Raw genomic sequence first — 27534 nt, 5'->3', positions numbered from 1 at the left:
ACTGGGTTCCAACATCCACCAGTTTCCCCTGACCTCTGCTCCTGGAGCTGGGCAGAAACAGCATCTTTGCTGCCCCACACTACTCGCCTCCCTGCACGCAGGCTGCATTTCTGGTTTCGAGATTTGATGGCATCTCTCCCACCTGGCACCTAGAGAGGGCTCCACACAAAATAGCAATGCCACCAAGCTAACCAGCGCTCGGAGCGGCTGCCCCTGGCCAGCGTTTTGGAAAACGCTCCTGTTGAAAGGAGGGTGGTTCGGGGGGGAGGATGACAGGATAAGCCCGGTTTAGGTGGCCTTGGTGCCTACAAAGGGGCCCAACGCCACAGCCCCCCCCCCCCATCCCGCAATTTGGCCATCAGCGGGGACGTGGCCATCACCCCCGGCCCCCCTCTGAGGGATCCACACCCCCCCGAACCCCATGGAGGGGGGAGGTGCGTGGAGAGGTGGGCTGAGATGCTGGCAGGGATGAAGGCTCCAGCGGCCCAGCCGCGATTGCTGCAGGAGGGGCGGGGCCCGGCGGGGAGGGGGGCGGGCCCTGGCGGCGGGGGGGGGAGGGGGGAGGGGGGAGGGGGGAGGGGGGAGGGCGGGCCCCGCCCGCCGCCGCGCCCCGCCCGCCGCCGCGCCCCGCCCCTCCCGCCGCTCCCGCCGCCGCCCGCAGCCGCCGCGGCCCCCACGCCCGCCCGTGTCGGTGGAGGATGGTGGCGGCCCGGGGCGCTGCCGCCCGCCGCGGAGCGTTGCTGCTGCTGCTCGCCGCCCTCGGGGCCTGCCGCCTGCGCCTCGCCCGTGCCGGTGAGTGCATCTCCGTGACGCTCCCCTCCGCCCCCCCCGCTCCGTGTCTGTGTCCCCTTCCCAAGGGACCCGCGTGGGCCCTCCCACGGTGAGCCCGGTGCGGTTGTCCGTCCCTCGCCGCCCCCATCTCCACCTCTACGTGGGCTCAGCATCCGTGGGTGCTCGGGCCTCTGGGAGGAGGCAGCGGGTCCTTCCCTGCACCGCTGCTCCTGTGCCCACCCCACCCAGCGTCCCGCGGCGGGGGGGGGGACGGGACAGGGAAGCTGCCGTGGCTTAGGAACCGCTCAGCGTCCTTTCCCCCCGGGTAGCATGGTCCACGTATCCCCACGGCCTGAAAGCAAGGTGGGAAATGGCCCGTGGGCTCCCCTCTCCGCAGCCCCACGGGGTTTCTCCCACCCCACCCAGCTCCTGGCCAGGTCCCTCCGCACTCCCCGGGGACAGGCAGCACCGTGCCATCACCCTCCTGCCCTTGCCATCATCCTCCTGCCCGCTGCTGCAGGCAGGGGCCCTGGCAGCAGGTGGCATCAGCGCAGGACTGGTCCCCAGCAGCAGTGTGGGGTGGCGGGGGGTACCCTCAGATATAGGGCCTGATCCTGGAGCGGGGAGAGAGCATGGACCTGTGAGAGCAGCCCTATGCGGTGGCCCTCACAAAGCACCTTTACTGGGGAAAAAAAAATTAAAAAACGCCAAAACAAACAAAAAACCCCTCAAATAAAGCTGCTGTGGTGACCGAACCATCCCAGGAAGCCCCAGGCCGGCAGCACCCTGGTTGCTCACCTGCCTGGCCTTGCTCCCTCGAGGGGAGCAGCAGCAGCATCGCACCACGGGGCTGAATCAGTTGACAGAGGCGTTTCCCCTCTCTCCCAGGGCAGAAAAAATGCATGGCTTTCATTTCCCTCCCAGCAGCACTGCTTTTGGCCTTCTTTCTGTTTTCTTAAGGGTTGTTTTGGGGGTTTAGGTTTTGGTTCTGGTCTGGTTTTTTAGTTTTGGGGTCTAGGTTAGTGCATTTCTCCTCCTGCTGGGTCTGGCACTGGACGTGCACCGTGTCCCCTTGCTCTGTGCCCGCTGCTGGGGTGCATGGGGCCGTGATGGGCATAAACATCACCGCTCCAAAAACGCCAACCGGCCCTGAGCATTCCTGCCTGTGGGGAAACCTGGGGGCTGCCCGCCTCTGCCCATGCCAGCTGGTCACACCGGCGGGGAGGTGTGGTGTCCCTGCCTGCAGGACGGCGTGTCTCCGGGCAGGTGCTTTCCGCCTCACTGGCTGCAGGAGTCGGGGAGTGCCTCCTTGCTCCCAGCATTGTTTGCAGATCCAATATTGTTCTCCCTGCTCTGGCTCTGCGGACGGCGGGCAGGCAGCCTGCCGTCAGCCGGGGACTGTGCAGCCTCACCGTGCTATTGCCTACTCTGAGGGAGGGCAAGAGGGTGCAATATTTTTTTTAAATCTCCCAGCAGTTCAAAACATCCGGGTCTTTCCATGCTGGAGGCGGAGGTGGGGATGCTCCTGTGCTCTCCCTCTTCCCACGTGTCGAGGGCAGGGTGGCCCAGCCTGGGGTGCCGGTGATGCAGGCTGCGATGGGGGGAAGGAGATCCGGGCGGCTCAGATGCAGGCACCAGCGATCCAGCATAATCTCCGCTGCCTCTGAATTTAAGGGATTGGGGTGGGATAAGCTGGCCGGGCAGTGCTGCTGGGGAGGGACCACACGAGGGGCTGCTGAGGGTGGCTGTGCCTGTGGGCTGTCGCAGGGGGGTGGTAGGAGAGTTTCCCTTTCCCCTCCCCTTTCCAGTCCCGGGGGGCTGCCAGAGACAAGGCGAGCGCAAGGGGCCTCATTCCGCCAGCAGCAGCCTGCTCCAGCAGCTGGGTTATCGCACACTCTTGGCACACGCGGGCTTGGGATGGCTGGCTCAACCTCTTTCCTGCAAGCAAAAGCTGGGGACGGTTTCTTTGCGCTCTTTGCAATCATGTCATCGTCACACCGCCTGGAAATGCCGACGGCAGCATCCCACTGCCAGGAGGTCGGATTTGCTTGGTACGTGGCAGTGGGGAGCTCTGGGCTGGTTCCTCCTGGGGATGGCTAGGATGGCTAGGGTGCCTGAAGTAGCATCCCTGGCATGCTGGGCAGGGACAGGAGTCACTGTCCTGTCCCTGCAGCCTTCCTCCCTGAGTGCAGCAGGGCAGGGGAAACGTTGGCAGTTTCTTCCCGTTCTATAATTTCCCTTCCTGGGCAGATGGGGCAGAGCTCAGCTTTCTCTGCTGCTCCAGAGCTCCTGCTCCAGGGTGTGCTGGTGAAGCTGCCTTCTGACAAGGAGAGAGATGGGGGAGAAGGTCCTGGACCACCATACCCACGTCCTTCTGCCTCTGTGGCTTCAGCAAAGCTTCTTCAAATGGGGGCTGGCATCTCCTTCTCCCCACCTTCATCTGCTGGTGCTGCAACCCAGAGGCCCCTCCAATAGATGCCATCTCCTGGGATGCAGCAGCACATAGCACAGTAACATCCTCATCTTGCTGAGCGCCTCATCCAAGTTGGAGGATGGACAGCAGCTGGCTTTGGAGGTGGTACAGCGGTGGTTTAGTTTTGGCTGGTACTCCTTAGTTGTGTTTTTTGCCCATGGGTCTATCCAGTGCACTCAGCTGCAGGCAGAAACACTTTCTTGCCTGTTTTCTGGCTGCATTTCCTGGAGCATTAGTGAGAGTTGGACTTCTCACCCCTTCTTGAGTAATTTCGTTGCCAAATTTATTCTATTATTATTATTATAAACAAAAAAAGATTTTCTAAGCGGGATGACGGGCAAGAACCTCTTTTTTTAATAAGCCTGAAAACCCCGGCCCTGCTGCCACAGCCAGCACTTTGCATCGGAAACGCCTGGAGAAGCTGTTCAGCAAAAAATGAGTGGTCCTTTCTAGTCCAAGTGACCCATTTGGCCACATGTAAACTGCTGGCTCCTCGCTGCCTTTCCTCCTCATGCCGCTCCTCAGGGATGCGGGTGGGAGCACGGATGCTGGTGCTGATAGTGGCTGCTCCAGCTCTCCAGTGGTGCAGGGACTTGTCAAGGTCCAGAGCTGGACATGGTAAGGCAGAAGCTATCCTCTGTGAAGTCCTTACGGCTCAGCCTGCAGCGGGATTGTCCATCTCTTGGCTTTTAATTTGCTTGCTTTGCAATCACCACGCTGGGGAGAGAGCTGCAGTGGGGTCGAGATGCAGTGAGCTGTCCCCAGGGACCATAATCCTGAATGCTGAAGCTGGGGCAGCTCCAAGCCCCTCTTGGGAGCATCACAGTGGTGCCCGGTGCTGCACCCGTGGCACTTGCAAGGGACTGGCTGCCCTGCTGAGCTTCCCAGGGCTCTGCCCAGTGGGTGAGCAGGGGGTGGTCTCCAAGCCCCCCGACATCGCATGGGTTGGTGTGCAGAAAGCAGATATTTCCAGCCCCAGCTTTTTCCTGAGACACAGAGAAGGTCATCTGAGTCCCCCTGGTAGCAGTGGCAATGCTGGGTGATGGTCCTGCTCAGCAGCGTGCAGCCACGCTGTCCCTTTGAACCCCCACGTGGCTGCACATCAGGGTGTCCTCTGCCACGCCGGTGCGGACCGTGTTTCTGGCACGGCAACTGGGGTGCTGCTTCCCTGAGAGCTGCATGTTGCTCCCAAGTTTAATTTTCTGTGTGATTTTATTCTTGGAAGTAATGTTTCCCCCATGTTTTCTGGGGTTACATTTGCTGGGCTGGCTTCCACTGTGAGAAATGAGCCCTCATGGGTAGGCGAGGTGTGGGAGGAGCTGGGGACGTGGTGCATGAGCATCCCGCGGGGCTCCGTGGGCCAGTACCTGCACCAGGGACCTAGGCAGGGCTCCATCCGCAGGCCTGGGGATGGGGAACAGCTGGGAAGAGGCCCCCTATCTCCATGATCCCAATTCCTGACATTGTCAGCATCAAGGAAAAGTTTATGGTTTATGGAAGAGACACGATGAAAGTCCCTCCTCTCCTTTCGCTGCAGCTTGCTGGGGACCCACAAACCCATGTGCGCCCCAGCCTTGCCTTGTGGGTGCCAGTGCAGGGAGAGCTGGCATTTGGGGTGGGGAGACTGTGGTCCCGGAGCCTGGGAGATGTTGTGGTTACGCTGTGCAGGGTCAGGCCTTTCGGATCCGCAGTTTCCCTGGCAGCTCCAAGCACGGGTTTGGGGTCCACAGGCAGTCTCGAGGGTCTGGAGCAGGACCCTGGCCTGACCCTGGGACTGCACTGCCTGGAGGGGCCTCCATGGGGCTGCCATGGCCCTGCAGACCCGCTCCCCTCCCCAGGGACCCCTCGATCCCCAGGGGCACCTGGGTCCTTACCACAGTGGAAAGGGGAAGATGAGTCTGGGACATTTGCCTGAAACGGCTCTTCTGGGCCATGGCAGTATTAAGGGAGGTAATCAGCTTAGCTCTGCCACATGCTTATGGGGGGGCGCTGGGAGCAGGAGGGGTTGTGCGGATGCTGAGGACAGGAGGGGTGACAGTGTGATAGGGGCACTGGGGACAGGGAAGTTGATGGTGCTGGGGACTAGAGGGGGGATGGGGATGTTGGAGATAGTAAGGGGTGACAAGGGTAGCAGGTGTGCCAGGGACAGGAGGGGTGACAGTGTGGCAGGGACAATGGGGACAGAAGGGGTCATGGGGTTGCTGGTGTGATGGGGACAGGAGGGGTGATAGCATGGGGGGGCACTGGGAACAGTAAGGTTGATGGGGGGGTGCTGGGGACAAGAGGGTTGATGGGGTGATGGGTGTGCCAGGGACAGGAGGGGTGACAGGGTGGCCTTACCCTACATGCAAGGCACTGGGTCCCTGGGCACTGCGGACAGGAGGGATCATGGGGTTGCTGGTGTGATGGGGACAGGAGGGGTGGTAGCATGGGGGGGGGGACAACTGGGAACAGTAAGGTTGATGGGGGGTTGCTGGGGGCAAGAGGGTTGATGGGGTGATGGGGGTGCCAGGGACAGGAGGGGTGACAGGGTGGCCTTACCCTACATGCAAGGCACTGGGTCCCTGGGCACTGCGGACAGGAGCTGCCCTTGGTCCCATCCCTGCATTAATCCCATAAACACAGTGCCCTGGTGCTTCGGCCCCACAGGGAGCTCTGGGTCTGGTCCCCGATGGGTGCAGTGGCTCCCCCAGGCCGGCTGCCCCCCAAAACCCCAGGGCATGGCCCCAGTGCTGCTGCCAGTGCTGGGGCATCTCCCTTCTGTGTCCCCCACCTCTATGGCCTTGCCTGGGCTTTACTGACTGCTGCCGCCGTGGGATGAGCAGAGCGCCGAATGGCGGCAGCAGGCCTGTAATTAGCCACTTTGTGAGCTAACAATAATTGCAACGGGAAAAAACTGTCCATCACGTACCTGGAGCGCACTTTGAATTGGAGGAAGGAAGCGCAGCCAGAGCGGGTCCCAGTCAGTCCCTGCCTCTTCCTGTCCCGGAGCACCTTGATCTGGCAGCTGCCTGCCCTAACCAGTGCACCCCGTGGCATGTTGCTGGGGTCTCTCCTGCACAGACGGAGGCGGGAAAGGCCTTTGAGGGAGGAAGGTTTGCTCTTTGGTGGGGGGGACTCATCGCTTCAGGTGGGTGGCATGAGAGGTGACATGTCAGCTGGTGTGCTGGCAGGGACCCTGGCTCATTGTGGCACAGGGGTCCCCCAGGCTCCTGACCCCTGTTCCCTTCCTATAGAAATGAGACAGTGGCAGAGGTGGAGGGCAAAAGGTGGGGAAGCCGCTGCTCTTGCTTTGCAGCCATAGCACCCATGGGTGCTGTTTGGGCTCAGCTGGGGGTCTGCAGAGGAGCGCTCCTGGGGAACCCGTGGCTCTTGCGTGCTGGAGGAGCAGCTCTGTCTCGGGGAGCTCATCGTCTCACATCTGTTGGGGATTATTTCCCAGCCACCCACTAAGCCGGGAGAGGGGGCGGCCCCGGTAAGCTGCTGGCAACACAACCCATCCTGCGGCCGTAATTCTTGGCTTCCTGGCTGGAGAGGAGGTTTCCTTGAGCAGGCTGCCTCTTGTGGAGGATAAAACCCAGAAGAAATCTCTGGGTCCAGCTGTTTTGGCACCGTCTGCAGCCCTTTTCCAGGAGCCCTGGGATGCGGCCCCCCATTTTCTCAGCTCATGGGGGCCCCCCCAGTTTCTGGGCTCTCTGCCCCAGCAGGACACAATGTCCCACAGGTCTTTATTACTGGTGGCAGCTGAGTCAGCACAGGTGCAGCTGTGGGCACAGCCCAAGCGGAGTGGGGTCAGGCAGCCCCTGCTTTTCCGCCTACCTCTCACCTTGCATGTCTGTGGGGATGCGGGCTGCCTGCCACACTTGCAAGCCGTTGGGAAGCCATAAAGGTCGGCCCCTGTAGCCCCTGGCACCTGCTGATAAGTGGCTGTGTCCCCAAACCCCCATTTCAGGGTGATGGGCTGGTGGGAGCACCTAGGCTGGTGCCAAGCACAGGGCAGATAGTGGGGGCAGGATGGATGGACTCCCCACCCCGAGCGAAGCTGCCTGTGCTGCTGCTGCCACTGCTGCTTCTGAGCTGCCTGAGGGTGTTTAATCAGCAAAATCATGCTGGTGCATCTTTACCAAAGGCTGGAAAATGTCTCTGGCAGCGTGGGAAGGCAGTGAGGTGTGGGAGGGCTTTGGCTTTGCCAAAGAGCATCTGGCCCCAGTGGGCGCAGAGGTGCTTTGCTGGGGAGCTGCTGCTCCAGGGTTTTATTTCCAGCTCAGCAGTGGGAGCATGCGGGAGTGTGTGGCTGCTCACAGATGGCTGAGCTGTGCTGGCGTGGCCGTGCCGGCCCTTGGCCTGGCAGCTCCTTGGGTGCTTGGCGGGGGGAGGTGGACTGCCCTCTTCCACCTCCCTGCCAGCAGCAATGGGTCTGCAGGGAGAGCTCACCGGTGGTCATGGCTCTACTTTGCCATGGCTCACTGGGCAGGCGGACGCCCTGGCAGACAGGGCCCCACTGATCGGTTGGTGCCTGATCAGTGCCAGGAGGAGAGAGCTGGACCCGAATCCTTCCCTCGAGGCTGCTCAGGGCTTCAGGTGGATCTGTGCTTGGAGCAGAGCTGTAAAACACCCTGCACTGCAGGGCACAGCCCGCCCCAGTGCAGGCACGGCAGCGGAGTCAGGGCTGCCCATCCCCTGTGATGCTGGCACAGCAAGTGTCCAGCACTGTGCTACACTGCCCATTGCAGTGTCCCAGAGCACCGTGGGGATGCGAGGAGGGGTCCCCCTCACTGGTGGAGCCGCCACACTGTGCACCCAACGTTAGCACACCGTGCCTGCATGGGGCCAGCCCTGCCAACCTGCTTGCGGCAGTGCTCTGCACCGTGGCCCTGACCACCGGCTGTTTCACCTGTCGTGATGTGCCAAATCTCAGAGCCCAGCTAGTAAAAAAGGAATTTAAAAAACCCTGCCCCAGCCCCAGTGGGCTCTGGGCAGGTACCAAGCCTGTTGGTATTTGCTTGAGCAAAACCTGATAAGACTGAAAGTGGGTGGTTTGAGCTGTGAAGAGCAGCAAGGTGCTTTTTGGTGTGGGCTGGCATCAGGGACACCCTGGGGTCCCCAGTATGGGTGGGCACACACCCAACCGAGCCAGGGCCGGTGATGCAGACCCAGTGGCAGGTTTGGGCAGGCAGCACTGAGGAAATGGCATATGGCATCTGGTTCTCTTTTTTCTTTTTTTTTTTTTTTTTTAATTATTTCTTCTCTTCCTGAATACCTGAGGCAAAGCTCTTGTGGCTGGAGACAGCCCTGGCACTGCAGGGTCATGCCAGCACAGTAGGGGATGCAGCATGTCACCCTCCCGGTCACAGCACAGCCTCTGTGGGGCTGGAGCTGCCCTGAGCAGCTGGAAGGAGACAGCGAGCTGGGGCCAGAGCTGGCAGTGCCCAGGGATGGCTGGGCTGGGGGACCAGGGGTGTCTCGTTTGGCTCAGTGCCCCCCTTGCCTGCCACAGGCAGGGTGGTCATGTCTTCTGCTGCCTTCCGGCTCTGCCTGGTCCCTGCTGGGGTCTGGAGCTGCAGTTTTGCTGGAGCTGTTTCCATACACCCAGGTGCCGTCTCCCCTTCCTGCAGCCTCCATCAATCCAGCTCCTCTTCCCTTGGTGCACCAGGCAGGTTGTCACGGCAGGGAACAGGGATTTTTCTGGCTGGTTAAGGGGTTTGAGTGGCAATGACACAAAATCCTGCTCCCTTGGCGTGGCAGGAGGAGGCTACCTGGTGTTCCCCCTTCCCCCATCCCCAGATTGCAGGAGCAGCCTGAGATTTTGGGGTGTTTGTAGATGGGGTCTGCTCTACAATGTGAGCAGGCTCTGGGGTAACACCGGCAGTTGGGGAGGTGAAGTGTTTGGGGTTGCTGGGGATTTGGCATCCCCCCACCTCTGGGGAAGCTTGGCTCAGCCCCTCCTGGCCCTCCATTTCCCCCTTGGCATTGAACCTGGAGGGGGACAAGGCTCTGGGAGCCCATCGTGATGGCCTCAGGGCTGCAGCAGGCAGCTGCCCTCAGCATGGCTCCCATCTCCTCTGCCATGCAGCCCCGCTGCCTCCCCAGGCCCGTGCCCACCCCGCACTGGCTCCATCTCTTCCCAGCACCAGGTGCACACCACACTGCCTGTACTGCCTGTACACGGGGGCTCCGGTGCAGGCAGCACTCCCTGCAGCCCCTGCCGGGGCCGGTGGCTCGAAAGCAGCCAGCAGTGGCCTTTCACCCGGGTGACTGCCCGTGGTGGCATTTTCTGTCATTCCTGAGTGGGGATGCTGCCAGCAGGACTGTCCCCTTGGTGGGAGCACAGTGCAGCCGAGGTGTTCGCTGTGCAGGCAGGGGGGATGCTACTGGGGGGGGGCTCTGCAGGCATACCCCTGTCCCCCAGCCTGCGGTGCAGGCCTGCTGGCACTGTCCCTTGGCCGTGACGTAAGCCGCACTGGGGACAGTCTCTGCCGCTGTGCTTTATCAGCTGGGCCAGACCTCGGCACCCGCCCAGCTGAACCAGAAAAGCTGGAAGCTGGGACATGAGCCCTGGTGGCCTCAGGGACGGGAAGCCCGGTGGCGCGTGGCCTTTGCCTGAAGAAACCTGCCAAAGCAAAAAGCAAACAAGCACTTTCAGCTGCAAAGTGCTCTCTGGTGGGCCAGCACGTGCCACCGGTGCTGCTGCAGGAGGGGGTGGCGGGGGGAGCCAGGCTGCGTGGCCGTGCCGCAGCCTCCATCCCCAGGAGCCGTGTGACGTGGCCAACGTCCCCCTGCTCCCGGTGGGCCAGGGTTACTGTTTGCAGAGAAGCCCGCTCTGCTGCTTCCGCGCGCGGGAGGGGTCTCCGTCTGCTGCATTTTCGGGGGCAGGAGCACGGCAGTGACGTGAGCGGCTGCAGGCAGCGGCAGAGCTCCCGTGGGGCCTGCCAGAGCGGTGGCAGAGCCGTGCTGGCTGGGGCCATGGTGCCAGCAGCTGCGCCCGGGGAAGGGGATCACTCCCGGGGGTACAGCCGTGCCTGAAGCCCGTCTGCTCTCCACCTGCTTTCAGGTGCAAGAAGCAGCAGGGGCAGGAGGATGCAACTGGGTCAGGGAGCCTGGCAGGGCTCAAGGCCGCTGGCATGGTGTCTGTCCTGCGGTCGGTGTGCGTCACCCGCTGTCGGTGAGTGTCACCCGTGGTCGGCGTGTGCAGCGGGAGCGGTGCCAGGGCTGGGGCACCTGCCCGGGCGACCCCAAGCACCCAGCCCAGCTTTTGCTGTATTATTGTGGCCGCTGGCAGTCGAGGTGGTGACCGTCCGCTTACCCTGGGGGCCGTGTCCCTGGGCATGGGGGGAGTGGAGCTGGGGTGTTCGGGTGTCTCAGCCCCCCTGCTCCTGCCTGCTGCTGGACAGGACCACTGCCCCTGCCCCAGGGAGCCTGTGGGGCAGGGGGAAGCCAGACCTCGGGACCTGGGGTGTGGCGTGGGGCAGCATGCCTGCCCGCCTGCCTGCCCGGGGCCGGCTCCAGCCCTTCAGAGCCAGGAACAATTTGCAGAGGCAGGAGGAGAGCCCCAGACGGTGCCAGCTCACAGCAGAAGCGCTGGGAGGGCAGGCAGGCTGCAGGCAGGTTCCACATCACCCGGCTGGAGGAGGAGGAGGAGGAGGAGGAGGAGAAGTGACCTTGGAGTGGAGCTGGCAGACACTGCGCCGCTGCGGGGCCCAGGCTGCTGCCGCTGCTGGCCATCTGCCATGCCCTCAGCCATAGTCATCCCCCAGCTGCAGCCGTGCGCCAGCGTGCAGAGGCTCAACATGGGAGCAGAGACATGCGCCCCTGTTCCCCGGGCACCCCAACATCTCCCCGTGTCCGGTGTGGCCCCGTGCCCTGGCTCAGTGACCATCCCCTGCCAGGGGCCATGTCTTGCTGCCATGCGGGGCCAGACCCCTGTGGCCCTCGGGCAGGCTGCACGCGGCAGGCAGGCGTGAGCTCCGTGCCCACTCATCCGCCGCAGCTAATGCCCAGCGGGCTCTGCCAGCTCATGCCGCTGGCACCGGGGCCCTGTCAGCCGGGAGGCTGGGCGTTGGCGGTGCACGGAACGTAAGCACTCAGACCAGTGCTCAGCGCTAATTAATTATCCTCTTACGTTAACTTTTATCTCTCTATCTGTGGCAGTGACACAGCAGGGGCAGTTCCCGGCCACCCGGACATCCTCCCTGGTGTTATTGGGTTTGTTTTTTTCACCTGCGTGTTTTGGCACAAGTGTCAAAAAACCACTTCACCCAGGGCCATGACTGTCAGGAGCTCTGTGCCCTGCCCAGCCATGGTGAGACACTGCCAGACCCTATGGCATTCAGAGGGGCGCAGCGGGCACACCCCATTGCAGGTGCTCTGCTTGCCTCGGGGCCTGCCCCAGATACCTGGCACAGTTCTCCCTGGGGTGGGTCCTCAGGGCTGGGGGTGTTGTGCTGAGCTTTCCCACCTGGATCACCCATCTGGGGGCCATGCGTGCGTGCATATAGCTTGGAGCTCGTGTGCCAGCATTTCCTCCTGTGTATGGGGCTGTTCGTGCTCACACACGTCCCCGGCTCATGCTCACCAGCTGTTTGTCTTTCTGTGCCGGCTGCACAGTGTCCTGCTCGCCTGCTGGCCTTGGGCTCAGCTCCTGCCTGTATTTCTGCCTGCAGGGAGCCACACTGCCTTCTCCAGCACTGGCGGCTTGTCCCAGCCCAAAGCCCAGTTTAACAGGTTACCTCTGGTTGGGCTGGGCTGGGCTCGCTGCCCAGCTGCATGGGAGGTTTGCACCATGGCAGCCACGGTGACAGCAGTTGGATGGAGCATCCCCCTCCTCCAGACTCCCCTGGCACGTCTGGGCAGTGCATCCCAGCTGTGCCTTGGCTGGCACTGGCTGGCTTCCGACTCCATGTTATTGCACGCTCCTCTCGCTTCATCTTACAGCTGGTTTGCCCCACTGTGCCCCTGTTCCCTGGGACCAGCCCAAGTCCCTCATTCCCCATCCCACCCATGGCCAGGCTGTCCCTCCGACCCCAGCAGCCAGTGGGACTGGCCATCCTGGGCTGTACTGATGTGAAGCAGGGGGCATGGTTGGGCTGCAGAGATCCCAAATTGTCCCAGACTCGACAGCAGCACCACAGGAGCAGAAGCAAGGCTGGGGGGCTGCCGCCTGCAAGCTGGCACTGGTGCAGGTGGGTGGCGTGGCCATGGCACGGTCACTGTTGGGGTGGAAATCGGACATACATGCTGTGCCAGCCCCAGCACCCACCTTGGGGTGGGTGTGTGGGAAGGAGGACCCACAGCCACAGTGCTGTGCCGGGGCTGGGGAAGCTGAGGGGTGGTGGGGAGGGTCAGGTACACCCTGAAACAGGAGCTGGACTCCACCGCCTGACTGCTGGAGCACTGGGCAGGGTGGTACCAGCCACCCTGGGCACGTGTGGGTGTGTAGGGCTGGGGCAGGGAGGGCTGGGTGGGTGGCAGCCCCCCAGCGTGGCAACAGTCAGACATGGCTCCTGAGTGCAGGCATGGGGGCTGCTCAGTCCCTGGCACCCAGCCTGGCATGGAGGTGCCCACTCTCAGCAGCCCAGCCAGGAAGCAGCCGCTGGGCTTTGCAGTGGGCTTAGAGAGTGGCAAAGCCCCCATAGAACCCTTCACACTGCAGGGTGCCCACGCAGTGGTATCTGCTTGCTAACCACCAATTGATTACACATGGGGAGCTTAATTAGATCAGTGCCTGCCTGTCTTGCTCCTAATCCCAGCCCATGACAGCTGAGCAAGCACAACTCATTCCTCAAACAGAGATAACAACCTTTTATATATTCCAGGCTGGGGTTTATTTAACCAGTTGCTGGGCACTGGCTCTGGGCTGCTCTCCACCTTGCCTGTCCCACTACCCTGAGGTGGCTCCGAGGGTCCCACTGGGTTCTCATGGTGCTGGGCGGCTGCAAGTGCCAGGTGACCCACATCAGGGTGGCTTCCTCCCACCAGTAAACAGCTTTCACCAGCGTCTGTTTTAGGGGACATGTTTCCATGGGTCCATTGCTGCTGCATTAAAGGGTAAGGAAATTTGGCAGAAAATAAACCCCCCTGCGTTCCAGCTTGTCCTCAGATATCAGAGGGGCTGGGGGCAGCTAGGCTTAGATTCTGAGTGATGCCCAATTTGACACTGTAAGTCTGGTCATGTTCAATATATTGAACTACCTTGATTATGGATGCACAAATAGTGCAATGTACTTTCAGTCTGGTCGTGTTCAATGAACTAACATGGCCAGTCTCAAGAAGTATGGTTGCATTCAGTGAGAACTCTCATGGCTAGATTAATAAATAGTACAGTTTATTAAAGCAACAGAAGTGCAGATTCTTTTGGGTTGCCAGCGATAAATACACTGTCTGCAAAGCATGTTCAAGTACCAAGAATATGAATAATACAGCTGACAACAAACACATTAAATTATGGAATAACTCTGTAGAGATTTCTGAGTTTCCCAGGGAAGCACTCGGTATAACCGAGGGTTCGAATCTCACGTCCCTATGGGGGGGAAGAGAGGTTCAGCCCGTCGCCTGATCCCAGAAGTCAGCAATGTCCTCCTGACTTGTCCACGATGGTATCTTCCCTAACGTTCCTCCTCTCTTAAGCCCTTTTATACTATTTTCTTATTTTTAGGTGGAGCTTGAGTCACTCTAGTGATACATAGCTTTATTATGATTGGTATAAAATCTCCTCGCTTTACTTTTAAAGGTATAAGCTAGAAAAATTAAGAGCGCATGCTCAGTGAGGGGTGGTCACACCTTGAAGGTGGGTAGTCTTTGGGGTGGAGGTGTGTTTTGGTATTATAATAAGATTACAATGAGCAAAGTTCACCCAGAGGACATGATTTTGACAGAAAATGAAGAACTGCTGGTTCAGGGCTGGCTGAGGGTAACAACTATGCGGTTTATCAGTTCCATAGTGCCATCCAGTTCCCATCCCTGTGGCGATATCACAGAGCCTGGCCGCGGTGTTTCCACTCCGCTCCACCCTCTGTGTTGCTTCTCTTAGGGTCAGCATACCAAGCTCCCCTGGTGTTGCTAACATCTAAGGTTGCAGGTTATGTTGCTTAGGGAATTGTTTTGAAACAGATTCCTTGCATATCCACTGCATTCCACCTTGGAGGTTTACCTTCTCTTAAGAGGGGGACATATCAATAAGTGACCTCCAGCAATTATTCCACAATGGCACAGGCGGGGGACTCCAGTGTCTGTCCCCCCAGTGCCCCATGGGGATGTGGCAAGTCCCCACCCCTGGGGCTGCACAGTGCCAAAAGTTCCTTCTGCCCCTGAGCAGCCACGTGTTTGGGCTTTTTTGTGATCTTTAAACAAAACAGCCTTGAGAGCAAGCCTAGGGCAGGCGAAGCAGGCGGCTGAGTCCTATTTCTGTGCTTAAACACCCTATTATTTTCCCATTAAGCATTAGTTCTCCCCCAGCTGCCTGGCCAAGCCCCACGCTGTCCCCAGGTAGCCAACCTGGCTCCTGTGGGCACGGTGGTCTCTGCCCCCGGCCCCGAGCGAATCCCCCCAGGCTGCTGCGCCTGGCACAGAGTTGAGCCAACCCTAATTGCAGCTGCCAAGAAAACCATGCCCGCAAGAGAAACCAGTGCAGCAAAGGCAGTTCTGCCCTTCTTCGGCACCATCAGCCGGAGGGCGATGAATGTGATGCCCTGTGGGGTGCAGTATGGAGGGGTCTGGGTGCAGTCTGGGGACCACTGGTAGCAGTTGTACCCTCTGGTGAGCAGTTTAATGGTGAAATAGGGCTGTGCAAAGGGGGATTTGTTGTGGGTGGCATCCTGCTTGGCATCGCACACTTGTTGCTTTGGGATGGCATCCTGCTCAGCACCTGCGCCCTTGCTGGGGGAGCAGAGCTGCTGCGGTGGCCCTGCAGCTTTATGTCCTGGTGGCTCCCTCCTGTGCTGGGACTCTCCGCCATGCCGTGCCTGGGCATGGCAGCGGCTGCCCCCCTCACCCCCAGTGTGCTGCAGGGATGGGGATGCTCAGGACAGCCCCCAAAGTTAGGGTGCCCCTTCCCATGGGGCACTTGGTGCCATGCTGCCCTAGGGCTGTCCCCGGTGCTGCCGTTCCCCAGGGGACGGGGATAGGCAGATGGCGGGCACTTTGCCCGCTCTGTTGACGTGGGTGGACGAGGGCTGACAGGGATGGCTCAGGGAGTGTGGGACGGTGCTGGGAGCCAGCTCCTGCCGTGACTCATTGCCAGGCCGGGGGCTGCCAGGCCTGGCCCTGCTCCTGGTGAGGGCCCTGCGGCGGTGCTCTCCTGCCTGCTGCTGCCTGTGGGAAAGCTGTGGGCATGGCCACGCATGGCAAGCTGAAGAGCAGGACTAGGTCAGCTGGGTGCTGCACCCTCATCCAGCTATGCACCCCCCCATCCAGCTGTGCCCAGCCCAGGACACAGGTGCACTGGGTGGTACCCAGCTCCTCACTGCCACCAGCTTGCATGGGAGGGATGTCTGTGCTCATGCTGCAGCAGTGCCACCACTGTCGCCGTCCCCAGCACAGCTCCTGCTGCTGTCGCTGGAGGCTGGGACCCCAGAGTGTCCTCACAGCCCCACGCCGCAGGTGAGACCTGCGTGCTAGCCCTGTGTGTCACTGTCCCAGCTGGTCACGGTTCCTCTCTCCATCTCTGCACTCAGTTTGGCACCATCACCCGGTCTCAGGACTCGGCTTTGTGTAGGACCCAGGGACTTTGTGTCCCCCTAGGAGGTGCCACTGGCTTCAGCCAGGCTGGGGGAGGATCGGGGCTGCTCCTGGCCATCACTGGCTGCCACAGCATCATGAGCGTGTTGGGTCCAGATGAGGTTGGAGTGTGGGGGGCTCATGCCTACCCATAGGTACCAGAGAGGTCCCCGGGTCTGACCTGGAAATGAGATGCCCCGTAAAGCCACGAGGGAGGTTTGGGCTGTGGTGAGTCACCAGGGGAGGGCTGGATCCCTCCTGTTTCCCCTGTTGTGATATCAAAGGGATGGAAACGGAAGCTGCTGCTGTCTGTGATGACCTATCACAGGAGTGCTGAGGCTTTGGGGAGTGTTGGTTTGGGGTTTTTTTTTTTTGTTCGACAGCTACCACATGAGCATCAGTTTGTGCTGGTTGGCTTTCAGCTGCCAGCCTTCTCAGACGCTGCCTGTGTGGTGCAGGCAGGGGCTGGAGATCGTCATTGCTGCCAGCTCTGCGGGACTCAGGTTGTGCTGCAGCACCCTGGGGCTTGGAGCATCCCACAGGATGGTGGCACCCTGGGGCTTGTGGTGTCCTGTGGGATGGCGGCACCCTGGGACTTGGAGCATCCCAGGGGACGGCAGCACCCTGGGGTTCTGGGTCCCATACAGGAGGATGGGTACTGCCTGCTCTTCCCTGCAGGCAGCAAAGAGCCTTGTGCAGGTCATAAAATCATAGACTACCTCGAGTTGGAAGGGACCTGTAAGGATCATCGAGGCCAAATCTCAGGTCATTAGAGCCTGGGCTTAATTGCAGTCCGTAATGGCTTTGCGAAGGCAAAGGGGGGCTGAGAGGCAGCTCCAGTGAAGCACATCCGTACCCATTAATTGCAGTGGGACCTGCCATCCGCAGGTGGGGCCGGGACGGGGCTGGGTCCCATGCCAAGAGGCCCTGGACAGACCCGGAGGAGCGTTTGACCCCTCTCCTCCTCCTGACCTGTTTTCTCCTGTCCCCACAGCAGCATCGTGTCCCCGGAGCCTGGACTGTGCCCTGCAGCGCCGGGAGTTCTGCCCACCCGGGTCGGGCACCTGCGGCCCCTGCCTGCCTCCCTTCCGGGAGGACAACCGCGGGCGATGCATCCAGAAGCAGCTCTCACCCAGCGGTAGGTGCACCCACCCTGCAGCAGCTCCTTCTGCAGCCCCCTGCCCAGCCCTGCCTGCAAACCTGCCCCACACATCTGCAGCTCCAGGAGGTTCCCATGCCTTGGGGCAGCCCCCCACTCCAGCAGAACCCGTGCTCCCTGTCCTCTGACTTCTCCTCTCTATGGCAGCCTGTCGTGGTTTAACCCCAGCCAGCAACTAAGCACCACACAGCTGCTCACTCACTCCCCCCCACCCAGTGGGATGGGGGAGAAAATTGGGAAAAAGAAGCAAAACCCACAGGTTGAGATAAGAATGGTTTAACAGAACAGAAAAGAAGAAACTAATAATGATAATGATAATGATAACACTAATAAAATGACAACAGCAATAATGAAAGGATTGGAATGTACAAATGATGCACAGGGCAATTGCTCACCACCCGCCGACCGACACCCAGCCAGTCCCCGAGCGACGATTTCCCGCCCCCACTCCCCCCAGTTTCCTATACTAAATGGGATGTCACGTGGTATGGAATACACCGTTGGCTGCTTTGGGTCAGGTGCCCTGGCTGTGTCCCCTCCAAACTTCTTGTGCCCCTCCAGCTTTCTCGCTGGCTGGGCATGAGAAGCTGAAAAATCTTTGACTTTAGTCTAAATACTACTTAGCAACAACTGAAAACATCAGTGTTATCAACATTCTTCGCATACTGAACTCAAAACATAGCACCGTACCAGCTACTAGGAAGACAGTTAACTCTATCCCAGCTGAAACTAGGACACAGCCGTATCTCCATGGGAATGGCAGCTCTGCCCCCTCTCACCCCAAGCCCTGGCTCACAGCAGATATGTGGTGGGTTTGGGGCTGGCGGGGAGCACACAGACCCAACTCCACTCCTTCTGCATCCTCATGCAGCCATGCTGGTGACTGTGTGTGCCACTGGACCCTGCCAGCACCCAGGGGTGCCCAGGAGCCCAGGGACAGGAGGGGGCCTGGAGGCTGCCAGGGTGCTCCAGAGTCTGCCTGGCTGCTTTGGGGTGGGAACTTTTCGGAGGAGGGGAAGTGGCCATGCAGAGCCCCAGGCTTTGCAGGAGCAGGGTAGCAGCTTTTGATGCACAGAGCTGTGACTTGTGCAGACCCCGTGGCCAAGGCAAACAGGTGCTCGCCACCTCACCCATCCCAGGGCTGAGCCATGCCAGTGTTTGGGATTTCAATACCTGGTTCCCATTGGTTTGAGACGTTGGGCTGTGGTTTGGGGCTGCCATCTCCTCCTCTGGTGATTCCCAACATCTATGCCGGGAGGGCTGAAGTCGGCAGTGCCAGGTAGGAACCCTGCCCAGCTGTGCGCAAGGGCACCGAGGGCTGCACTGGATGTTATTCCCCTGCTCCTTTCTCAGGGGAGCTGTGGCAGCATGGGTGGCTGTGCTGTGTCAGTGGGCAGAGAGATGAGCAGAGCATCCCTGGGGCAACAGCCCATGATCACCCGTGCCACCCTGCACAGGGCTCTCCCACCTGCTGCTACAGTGCATGGAGGGTGCTCCTGGTGCAGCCACGGCACCTGCACCCCGGGTCGGCCGCACAGCTGATGCCAGGGGCTGGGCACGGGGTTTTTAGGGTGACCCTCAACTTTTCATGTGGCTTGGAAAGCTGTAAGCAGAGCTGTTTCTGTGCCCCCCACACCATGTTTTTTCTTGCAGATTCAACAAGCAGGCAAATTAAGACTAATTACAGCTCCACCCAATTATTTTTGCTTTAACTAAAGTGGAGTGGCCTCTGTGTGTGGGGAAGGAGCCAGGACCCGGCCGTGCCCTTGCACGCCGTTGCCGGTGCATTTCGCTGGGGACCACCTGGGTGCAGGGTGGGGGCTCTCGAGTGCCTCTGAACCACCTCCGTGCCTGCTGCAAAGCGCATCAGCATCTTCCTCCAGCCTGCCCTTCTCTGCCTGCTTTTCGCTCCTGCTGCCCCCAAAACCCTCTTGCTAAGGCAGGACTAATTTTTTCATGGTGGGCAGAGCCCACAGTCCCTCCTGGAGCCTGGCTCCTGCCCGTGGTGGGTAGCCCACAGCATTGCCCAGCCCTGGCATGGGACTGAGCTGGTGCTTGCCAGGTGGCATCCCTGCTGGCGCAGCAGCGGCATCCCCACTGGCACAGCCCTTTGCCCACACCCCAAGGCCTGGGGAGTTCCCAAAAACGCACAGGGTGGCTCATCTCACACCGGGCGGTGCAGGCAGGGAGGAAAAGCACTGGCTCACCAGACTGTGGCAGGTCCTAGAGAGGCAGCTCCCCCTGCACCTGAGCATGGAGGAGTCCTCTGTTTTTTTGGGGGGGGTTCTTTGTGTTCTGGTTCCTGTGTCTTGGGCACGTTCGGGGGCCCACCAGGGTGCAGCCTGTGCTTTGGAGCAGGTGGGCGCATGGGGGATGGCAGAGCCCATCGTGCCCTTCGTGCGATCAGACTCCTGGCAGGGGGATCACCCCTTAAATCAGAGGGGAGACCCCCAAAGTGGGGCCCTGGCTCTGCGCAGCCCTTTTGCTCTCGGGCAGAGGGGCCGAGCTGCACTGAAATGGGAGTGATGGCTGGGGGAGGACGAGATGGCACAGGGATGGGGTCCAGGTTTCGCATTCAGCAGTGAGTAAGGGTCTGACAGGCAGATGCCCCCTGCCATGGGCTCCACATCCACAGGTACTGAACAGCTTTAACAGTAGTTTGTGGGTTTTTTTAATGTGAAGTCTTGGGAGTAAATTCCCCTCTCAGAAGGGCTGCACATGCGCTGGCATCTCCATAGCAACCCCGCTCCGTGCTGGCTTCGGAAGGGAGATGCAGCCGAGGTAGCATCCTCACCAGGCTTTGGCAGAGAGATGTGGGATCACCGTAGCATCCTCTCCCAGCTTCTCTGGGACCGTGGTAGTGTCCTCTCCCGGCTTTGTCAGGGAGATGCAGGACAGCGGCAGCATCCTCGGAGGATGCCAGGAGGACAGAGACTATCCCAGGGTCTCTCCCCAGCCTCATCCTGTTATCTCAAGCAATGCCACCACCTTCTGGCAGCAAAAGTGTGGGTACAGGGGGAAAAAAAAAAAAAGGGAATCCCCTCCCAAATCATCTGTTTTAGCATGTAGGGGAGCGATAGCATCCTGAGGATGCCCAGCTCCTTTTGCCAGGGAGGCACCAATTTTTTTCCACGGGTGCTTTCACATCCTGCCAGTCTGGCAGCAGCACCTAGCTGTCTGGTGCAACCATGGGAGCCTGTGAGGATGCAGAGGGGCTGCAATAGCTGCATTTGGGGGAGGATGCAATGCAAACAGGGGAAGCTGCCACAGCTCAAGGATGCCTAACCCTTTAAAGGGGCTGCCCACGCTGCGTGGGCAGCCCCTTTAAAGGGTTAGGCATCCTTGAGCTGCTTGCAATTACTGGTGACGCCGATCCCGGGATCCCAGCTACCGCCACTGCACCGTCCCCACGATTGGTTGCAGCTCCTGACAGGAGCGTGGGCAGAAGCCTGGGCTCCTCTCCCTTGGTGTACCCATGCAGGCAGGCACCAAGAGCAGCTTTTTGGGGTGAAAGGCAGCATTTTGGGGGTCTCGGGAGGGTGATGCACGTGAGTGGTGTGTTCCTGCCATTGGTGACAGTGTGCGTGGGTGTCTCGGCATACCTGGTGCAGCACCAGCAAGGAGGTGAGATGGGATGCGCGGGACCTCATGATGTGGTGCATCCTGCAGCTGCTTTGGCTGGGTGCGCAGCTGGCTGCCTGTACCTCGCTGGCGCTGCCTGCGTAGGGGTCTGAGCCCCCAAAATGCTGCCAGCACCATGGTGCTGTGTGCCATTTGAATGTGCTGTGATCAGTTTGCATGATGTGGTTTGGGCTGGTGGGTTCCGTCCCTGCTCCAGCTTGACCCCACCAGGACGGAGCCAGGGCTGAGCTCCACCAGGCTGCGAGAAGCACTTTGGGAAGAGGAGGGAAAAGGGGGTCCTGGTTTGTGAACCTGGGAGTTCTCCCCTCCCGGCTTGCTGTGCTGCCAGCAGCCAGGAGGGCATCCGTCATCCTGGGGCAGGACCATAGAAATAAATGGATTTGTAGGAATTTTATGCCCTCCTGTGGACACTGTCAACATCAGGTTTCCTCTGCCCGGGGCTAAGCCACACATGTCTCTTCTCCGCTCCCTGCTGTCCCCAAACCTGTCACGGTAACTGGCGAGACCCCTGTGCGCATCCCAGGGTTGAGCCCTGGAGACTCTGGCAAGGGAAAAGTCCCAAGGAGAGGTGGGGGGGAGAGCGCCTGGGCTGGGCTGCTGTGTGCCAGCCTGGCCGTGCCCTCCCTGCTGCAGGCAGGTGGTGGGACCTACCATGAGAGGGCAGCCGTGCCCTGTGCAAGCCCTGCGTGCCTCCTGTGCTTGTCCCTTGTGCTTTGTGCATACCCTGCGTGCACGCTGTGCCTGCCCAGCACGCCCAAATCGCTGAAGCAGGGCTGGGAGGGCCGCTGGAAGCCCCCCCATCTCTGCTCCTCTCGCAGCAAGAGCCAGGGTATGGGGCAGCCAGGCAGGAACTGGGGCTCAGCCCCAGCCCTCTGTTCCCTGGGGAGCAGCCCTAGGCTGGCATTTCACCGTGGTGTTTTGGGCACCCCCAGCAGGAGCCAGCCATTGGTGCCAGGCTGCTTCTGCCCCGCCGACATTGTGGGGTGGCAGATGTGACATCACCAGGGGAAATCTCAGCTGCTGAACAAAACAGGGATGCAGGGATTTTTAGCTGCTGAAAGGGAACTTGGCAATAAAGCTGGTTAGCCCAGGTGAGCAGCACAGCCCAGGAACTGCTGGCAATGCCAGAAACCACAAATGGCACAACTGCCTTGGTTTTCCTTATGCTGCTTCACACGGCGGGAGGCTCAGAGTGACCTGAGAGCTGCTCTTGCTGGTTTTCCAGGGTTTTTTCCTTTTCCAGCCATGTCACATTCGTCCTCCTGAAGTGTTGGCTGTTGCAGTTGCGTCTGCCCAAGGCCAAGGGGTGTCAGGGCAGGGCTGGGCTGTGAACACCAACACAGCCCAGTTCTCCCAGGCCCGACGGTGACACACATGGGCATGGCAGTCCCCTAGGTGGGAATGGGGACAGGCCTTTCCATGAGCGCAGTGGGGACCTAGAGCCAGGCTGTTCCCATCCCGGGCACCAGGATGTCCCCAAATTGGGCACAGGGCTGTCCCCATGACACACCAGGCTGTCCCCTTCTGGGCACAGAGCTGTCACCCTCAGTCCCATGCCAGCTCCCCTGCCCATCAGGAGAGCCTGCCCCCATGCCAGCACCTTGGCACCATGGCACTCACCCATTGGGCTCGGCACTGGTGGCACAGCCCCAAACCTGGCACCACGTGGCTGTGGCGCTGCTTTGCAAATCACTTTGGGGATGGAAACAAGAGTGCAAAGAGCTGGGGAAACCTGGGGCTCATGGAATGTTCCAGCTCCTGCCAAGGATGGGAGGCTGGGGGTCAGTTTGGGGACACAGGGGACAGTGGCTCTTTGTGCACTTGTTTAAAGCAAGAGTGTCCCCCTTTTAAACTGGTGTTTGGCTTGTGTGGCTCTGAGTCACGGGGCAGCTGAGTGGCCTTTGTGCCCAGCTCCAGAGGGAACTGGGTTTTATTTCCAAACACTGGGAGCAGGGACAGAGGAGCTGTAATTGTTATAACCTTGAATTATCCCGGAACCGAGCTGCCGGTACCACCTCGCCTTTGTATGTCTTGATTTACCCTCCAGGGCTTCCCACTGGGGACAGCCTGAATACGGCAGTGCTGGGTCAGAGGGAGCAGGGATGGGGACAGCAATGTCTCCTGCCTTTGAAGTTGAGTTTAATCCTGTTAAAAGCAGAGTGGTGAGCTCGCTGTTTGGCAAGCCTGAGGACAGAAGCTCCACTCCTGCTCCATGCTGTCACTCCATGGGTGGGCACCCCCAGGCCAGGGTGGGGGTCCCGCCTGTGCCCCATGCCACAGGGGCACATGGCCCTTTGTGTGTCCCCGGTGTGCACCTTGCTAGGTCATGAGCTGGGGCAGCCACCCATGAAATGTCCAGCCAGCCCCTGGGGATACCTGGTGGCCCTTGCTGCCTGGGGGACCCCAACCTCCTCCCCCAAAGGGGCTGCATCCTGCCAGGTGGTGTGCAGGGACTGGCCCCTCAGCTAGAGTGGGGGTTCCCACCAGCTCCTGGACAGCCCCAGATGAGCCCTGGTCTGCAGTGGTTCCATCCCCCTGGGCTGTACAAGACAATTTGGGATGAAAAAAACAATGTTCAAGTGTCCCTTGCCTGCTCTTGAACCAGCCTTGCTGTCTGCAGTGGGTCTGCGATTCACCCTGCCAGAGCTGCCCCTAGCACCTCGCAGCAGCAGGGCAGCTGTGGGGTGTCTCTCCTGGTCCAGCTTGTGTCCCTCCTCGCTCAGGGCCATTGTATGGCTCCAGGTGTGGGGACATGGGGCAGCTCCTGAGCAGCAGGTGCTGGCAGCCTGCCTGCTCCTATGGGGCTCTGTAGGATCCACTGGCTCTGGCATGGGAGCGGCTGAGGCCACTGTTGCTCCTGCAGCCTCCAGCATTTGTGGGGTGAAAAGCATCCCAAAAGTGGCAAGGACACATACAGATCCCAGGTGTCAGCTTTGGGACCACAGGTGTGCCAGAGGGCTGCATCCGAGTGGGCTTAGACTCCAAACCACCTGCATTTGCTCGTGCTGGGATGTGAGCCCCTTCTCAGGGGGATGCTGGGTCCAGCCCTGGGGCTGGGCATGCGGCCACATCCCGGGGTGCCCATCTCATGCCCACTCTCTCTTGGCACAGGGCGGACATCCATTCCCAGCTTGGATGAAAAAATCGATTTTCTGGTGGACGTGCTGGCCAGGCAAGAGGCTCCTCACTCCCACCCACTGCAGGATGGCAAGCCCAGGAGTAAGTGTCTGCTCCCTCGCTCCCACCACTCTCTGCAGTGGTGCCGGGGACCCCACGGCGGCCAGACACTGCACCCCAGGCTGGTTTGCCCTCCAGCGCTGCCTTGGCACTGCTCTGCTCACAGCTCTGCCTTTTCCCACAGCCACCCTGGTCCCTGCCAGTGGCAGACAGCGCATGGCCAGCAGGCTGAGAGAGGGGCTTCTGCAGAGGGAGGCAGCCACCACCCTCCCCACCTCTACCACCACTGCAGTCCAGAAGTACCCGGTGGAGGTGTCCCCCATACCTTCAAATGATGACATGGTGCTCGGTGAGACCCGGGGGACAGGCGATTCATAGGAGGGGGTTTCACGTCCCGGCCAGGAGAGCGTGGGCTGGTGGCACTGTGCCGCCAGGCTCACCCACTGTCCTTCGGTGTCCCACTCCACCTCTGCAGGGCTGATCATGGTGTGCACAGTGGCTGGGATCTCGGCGCTGATCGTGGCTGCAGTCTGCTGGTGCAGGTGAGCCAGGCGCTGCTGGTGCCAGCCAGTCCCTCACTGTCTTTGTGCTTGGGGGAGCTTGTTCCTATGCTTCCCGGGCGCTTGGGGGGGTTTGGAGGAGAGGCAATAGCTGCCCTTGCCAGTCCCCCTGCAGGTATGGCATCTGCCTGTTGGGGCTGGAGGACAGCAGTGGGACACCCCTGTGCCAGGCGCAGGCTCCTGGGAGCAGGTGGCACCTAGTTTGGCCCTGGCTGCAGCCCTGGGTGCTGGCATCCCGGGCATGACAGTGCCTGGTGCCTAGGCCCTGCGGGATGGAGATGGCTGTGCCCAGGGGTGCCACCCATCAGGGGTGCCATTGCAAAGAGCAGGGGTGTGGGTGGGAGGACTGAGCCCTTCTGGGGGTCACTGGCTCCCGTATGGAGTCGTCTGCTCTAGTGGCTCCTGCCAACCACTCTCCTCTGCTTGCAGGCTGCAAAAGGAGGTCAGGCTGGCACAGAAAGCAGACTACTCAGCACAGCGAGCGGCCAGCCCCCTACCCTATGACAAGATCTCGGTAAGGCACCCACATCCCTCCTGGGGTGTTTGGTGCTCAGGCCAGGCGTGTGCTCTGCTTGAGGGGCTTCCAATACAGGGGGGAACACCCACCAGCCAGGCTGGGGGCTCTCTGGAGCTCGGTCTCAATGCCTGTCCTTGCTCTTTCCACAGCCCGGGGACAAGACACTGGCTCAGAGTGCCCAGATGTACCACTACCAGCACCAAAAACAGCAGATGCTCTCCATGGAGAAGTAAGCAGCCCCGGGAGCAGACAGCAGACCCAGTCACTGGTCCATGCCCTGCCATTAACTGGGGTGCTGTTAATCGTCCCCCTGGGCTTCACCCCCTTTCTGCATCCTCTCCCCCCAGACATAAAGAGGAGCCCAAGCTGCCGGACTCAGCGTCATCCGACGAGGAGAATGAGGATGGAGACTTCACCGTGTACGAGTGCCCCGGGCTGGCTCCGGTATGGTGGGTGCAGGGCGGCTGGGGGGAGACCCTGTGCATGCAGGGTGGGATCTGACACATGCCTGGGATGTGCAGTTCCTCTCCAGGAGCCTTTTCAACACGTCCTTCATCAAACCCTGAGATGGTCCAACCTCTCTGCTTCCCCCATGTGCCCTGGTCAGGTCCCACTGGAGTTCTCCAGCGGGCAGGAGTGGGTGCCCTGGCGTGGGTCCCCGAGCACAGGGCTTTTCACTGGGGAGCGCTGCCCCATGGCCCTGGGAGCAAAGAGCTGGAACAGCCATTGGCAGACCCAACCCACCATCCCTGCGGTCCCAGGGACATGGTCACCTCAGGCTCCTGGGCACCGGGACCAGGGGGGCTCATCCTGGTGCCTCCCCAGTGCCTGGACCGGGGACCTGTGACCACTCAAAGCCAGGGGGGACTTTCCTGGCTGCCAGGAGACCCCGGGGAAGGGCAGCTCCTAACAGCCCTGGGTACAAAGAGCACAAAGAGACCCAAAAGGAGCCTTTCACATGGTAATGGCTGCAGAGCCCAGCCATCAGGGCCCAGATTAAGGGTCATCATTAGGTTTTTACAGGCCCATTAAAGGGCACTTGATGGCAGGCAGGCAGTCTGGGCAAGGAACCCCATTCCTGCCAGCCAGGCTGTGGGGTCCCATCCCATCCGGGACCATGGGTTTTACACATCATCACCCCACCCCAGCATCCCCGACTGCTCCTGGCAGGGAGGCAGCGCCTTTCCAGGGGTGATGGCAGGGTCCTGGTGTGTCACCCCAGCCCGCGAGGTCTCCCCCATCATCACTCGTCCCTGCTGGGCTAGGGTTCAGACCCAAACCCCTTGGGACAGGGTGGATCAAACCCCAGCTGGTTTCTGACCTCCTGCCTTTTCCTTCCCCCCATCCCGCTCCCTCCTGTTGCCGCAGACTGGAGAAATGGAAGTGAGGAACCCGCTGTTTGACGACTCCTCCTTACACCCCTCCAACCCCAAGTCGCACCAGTAACACCCCTCTTATCCTCTGCCTGAGCTTGCTACGGACTGTAAGCCCAACGCCGAAGCCCGGTGGGGCGGCCGCGTCGGAGGGGCACCCGCAGCCAGGCGAAGGGCATGGACCCCGCTCTGCCAGACTGTTCGACGCCTGCCCAATAAACACCCACTAACAGCTATGGGAGGGGGGGATCGCCCCCGTTTCCAGCGTCCTTGTCCTCTTTGCTGCTGTGATCGCGTCCCTGCCTTGCCCTTCACAAGCTGCTCTCCGGGACACGCCAGCCCCCGGGGTGGGGGGGCAGCCGCTGCCTTGGCACAGAACCTGGCGGGGGTTACAACACTGTCTCTTTACATTTGGCTTTGAGGAGGGGGCTGCTGACCCAGCTGCGGCTGGGCTGATGTGACAGCAGCTGGGAAAGGGCTGGGGGGGGGGGGTCAGAGGGTGGGATATGGTCCAGGGCGGTCCAGACACACTCGTGTCTGCAGGGGAAGACGTCAGGGCTGCCAGCCTGCCCAAACCCCCTCTGCCAGGGATGGAGACTTTCCCCAGAGCGGGTGGCATCGCTGAAGGCTCTAGTGCCTGGCCTGCGCCCTCCTCCCCAGGCCAGGCAGCCCCTGGCAGCAGGGTCCCACTCAGAGAGCCAAGGGCAGGAGCAGGAGCAGGCTTGGGCAGGCGCTGGCATTGCTCCCCGGGATGCACCTTCAGATGCCACCCTGTGCTGTGCCTGGCTGGGAGCAGAGGCTCTGCCCTGGCGCCCTGCACCGGCTCCATCCTCTTCTAGGGGTGCTGGTCCTCGGAAGTCCTGCAGCACAGACAGTCCCAGCGCTGCTGTGGCCTGGGACCCCGTGCTGGGCTGTGCCAGCAGAGGCAGAGGATTTGCTCATGGCAGCCCTGGGTGCCAGCTGGGCTCTCACGCCGGGCCTCCATGGGATGAAAGCTCAGAAAAAGGGTTCAGGGTTTTGGTTTTAAGCCTGTGTGACCATGGGGGAGGATAGACTGAGACTGGTGGGGGCTTGGGGGGCTGGGAGGGGTAGCCAAGGCATGATTGCTTTGCTGTGCTGCTTCTCTGCACAGAGCCCAGCCTGGCACTCTC

The 27534-nt window shown here is 60.7% G+C and overlaps 1 protein-coding gene across 1 annotated transcript; it reads left to right on the top strand.

The window, feature by feature from the left end:
- The first annotated feature begins 620 nt into the window (after positions 1 to 620).
- On the top strand, positions 621 to 26831 carry NPDC1 (neural proliferation, differentiation and control 1). The gene is given in 9 exon segments (XM_075054679.1): positions 621 to 792; positions 16950 to 17093; positions 23868 to 23975; positions 24118 to 24282; positions 24409 to 24475; positions 24923 to 25115; positions 25118 to 25239; positions 25358 to 25454; positions 26379 to 26831. Coding segments are annotated over 9 exon segments (1068 nt in total). The 5' UTR covers positions 621 to 698; the 3' UTR covers positions 26457 to 26831.
- Positions 26832 to 27534: the final 703 nt, after the last annotated feature.

The sequence above is a fragment of the Buteo buteo genome, chromosome 23, assembly GCF_964188355.1.
Source record: "Buteo buteo chromosome 23, bButBut1.hap1.1, whole genome shotgun sequence".
NCBI classification, from domain to species: domain Eukaryota; kingdom Metazoa; phylum Chordata; class Aves; order Accipitriformes; family Accipitridae; genus Buteo; species Buteo buteo.
Note: the sequence above shows the minus strand (reverse complement) of the source record. Positions and strands in the feature narration are given on the sequence as shown.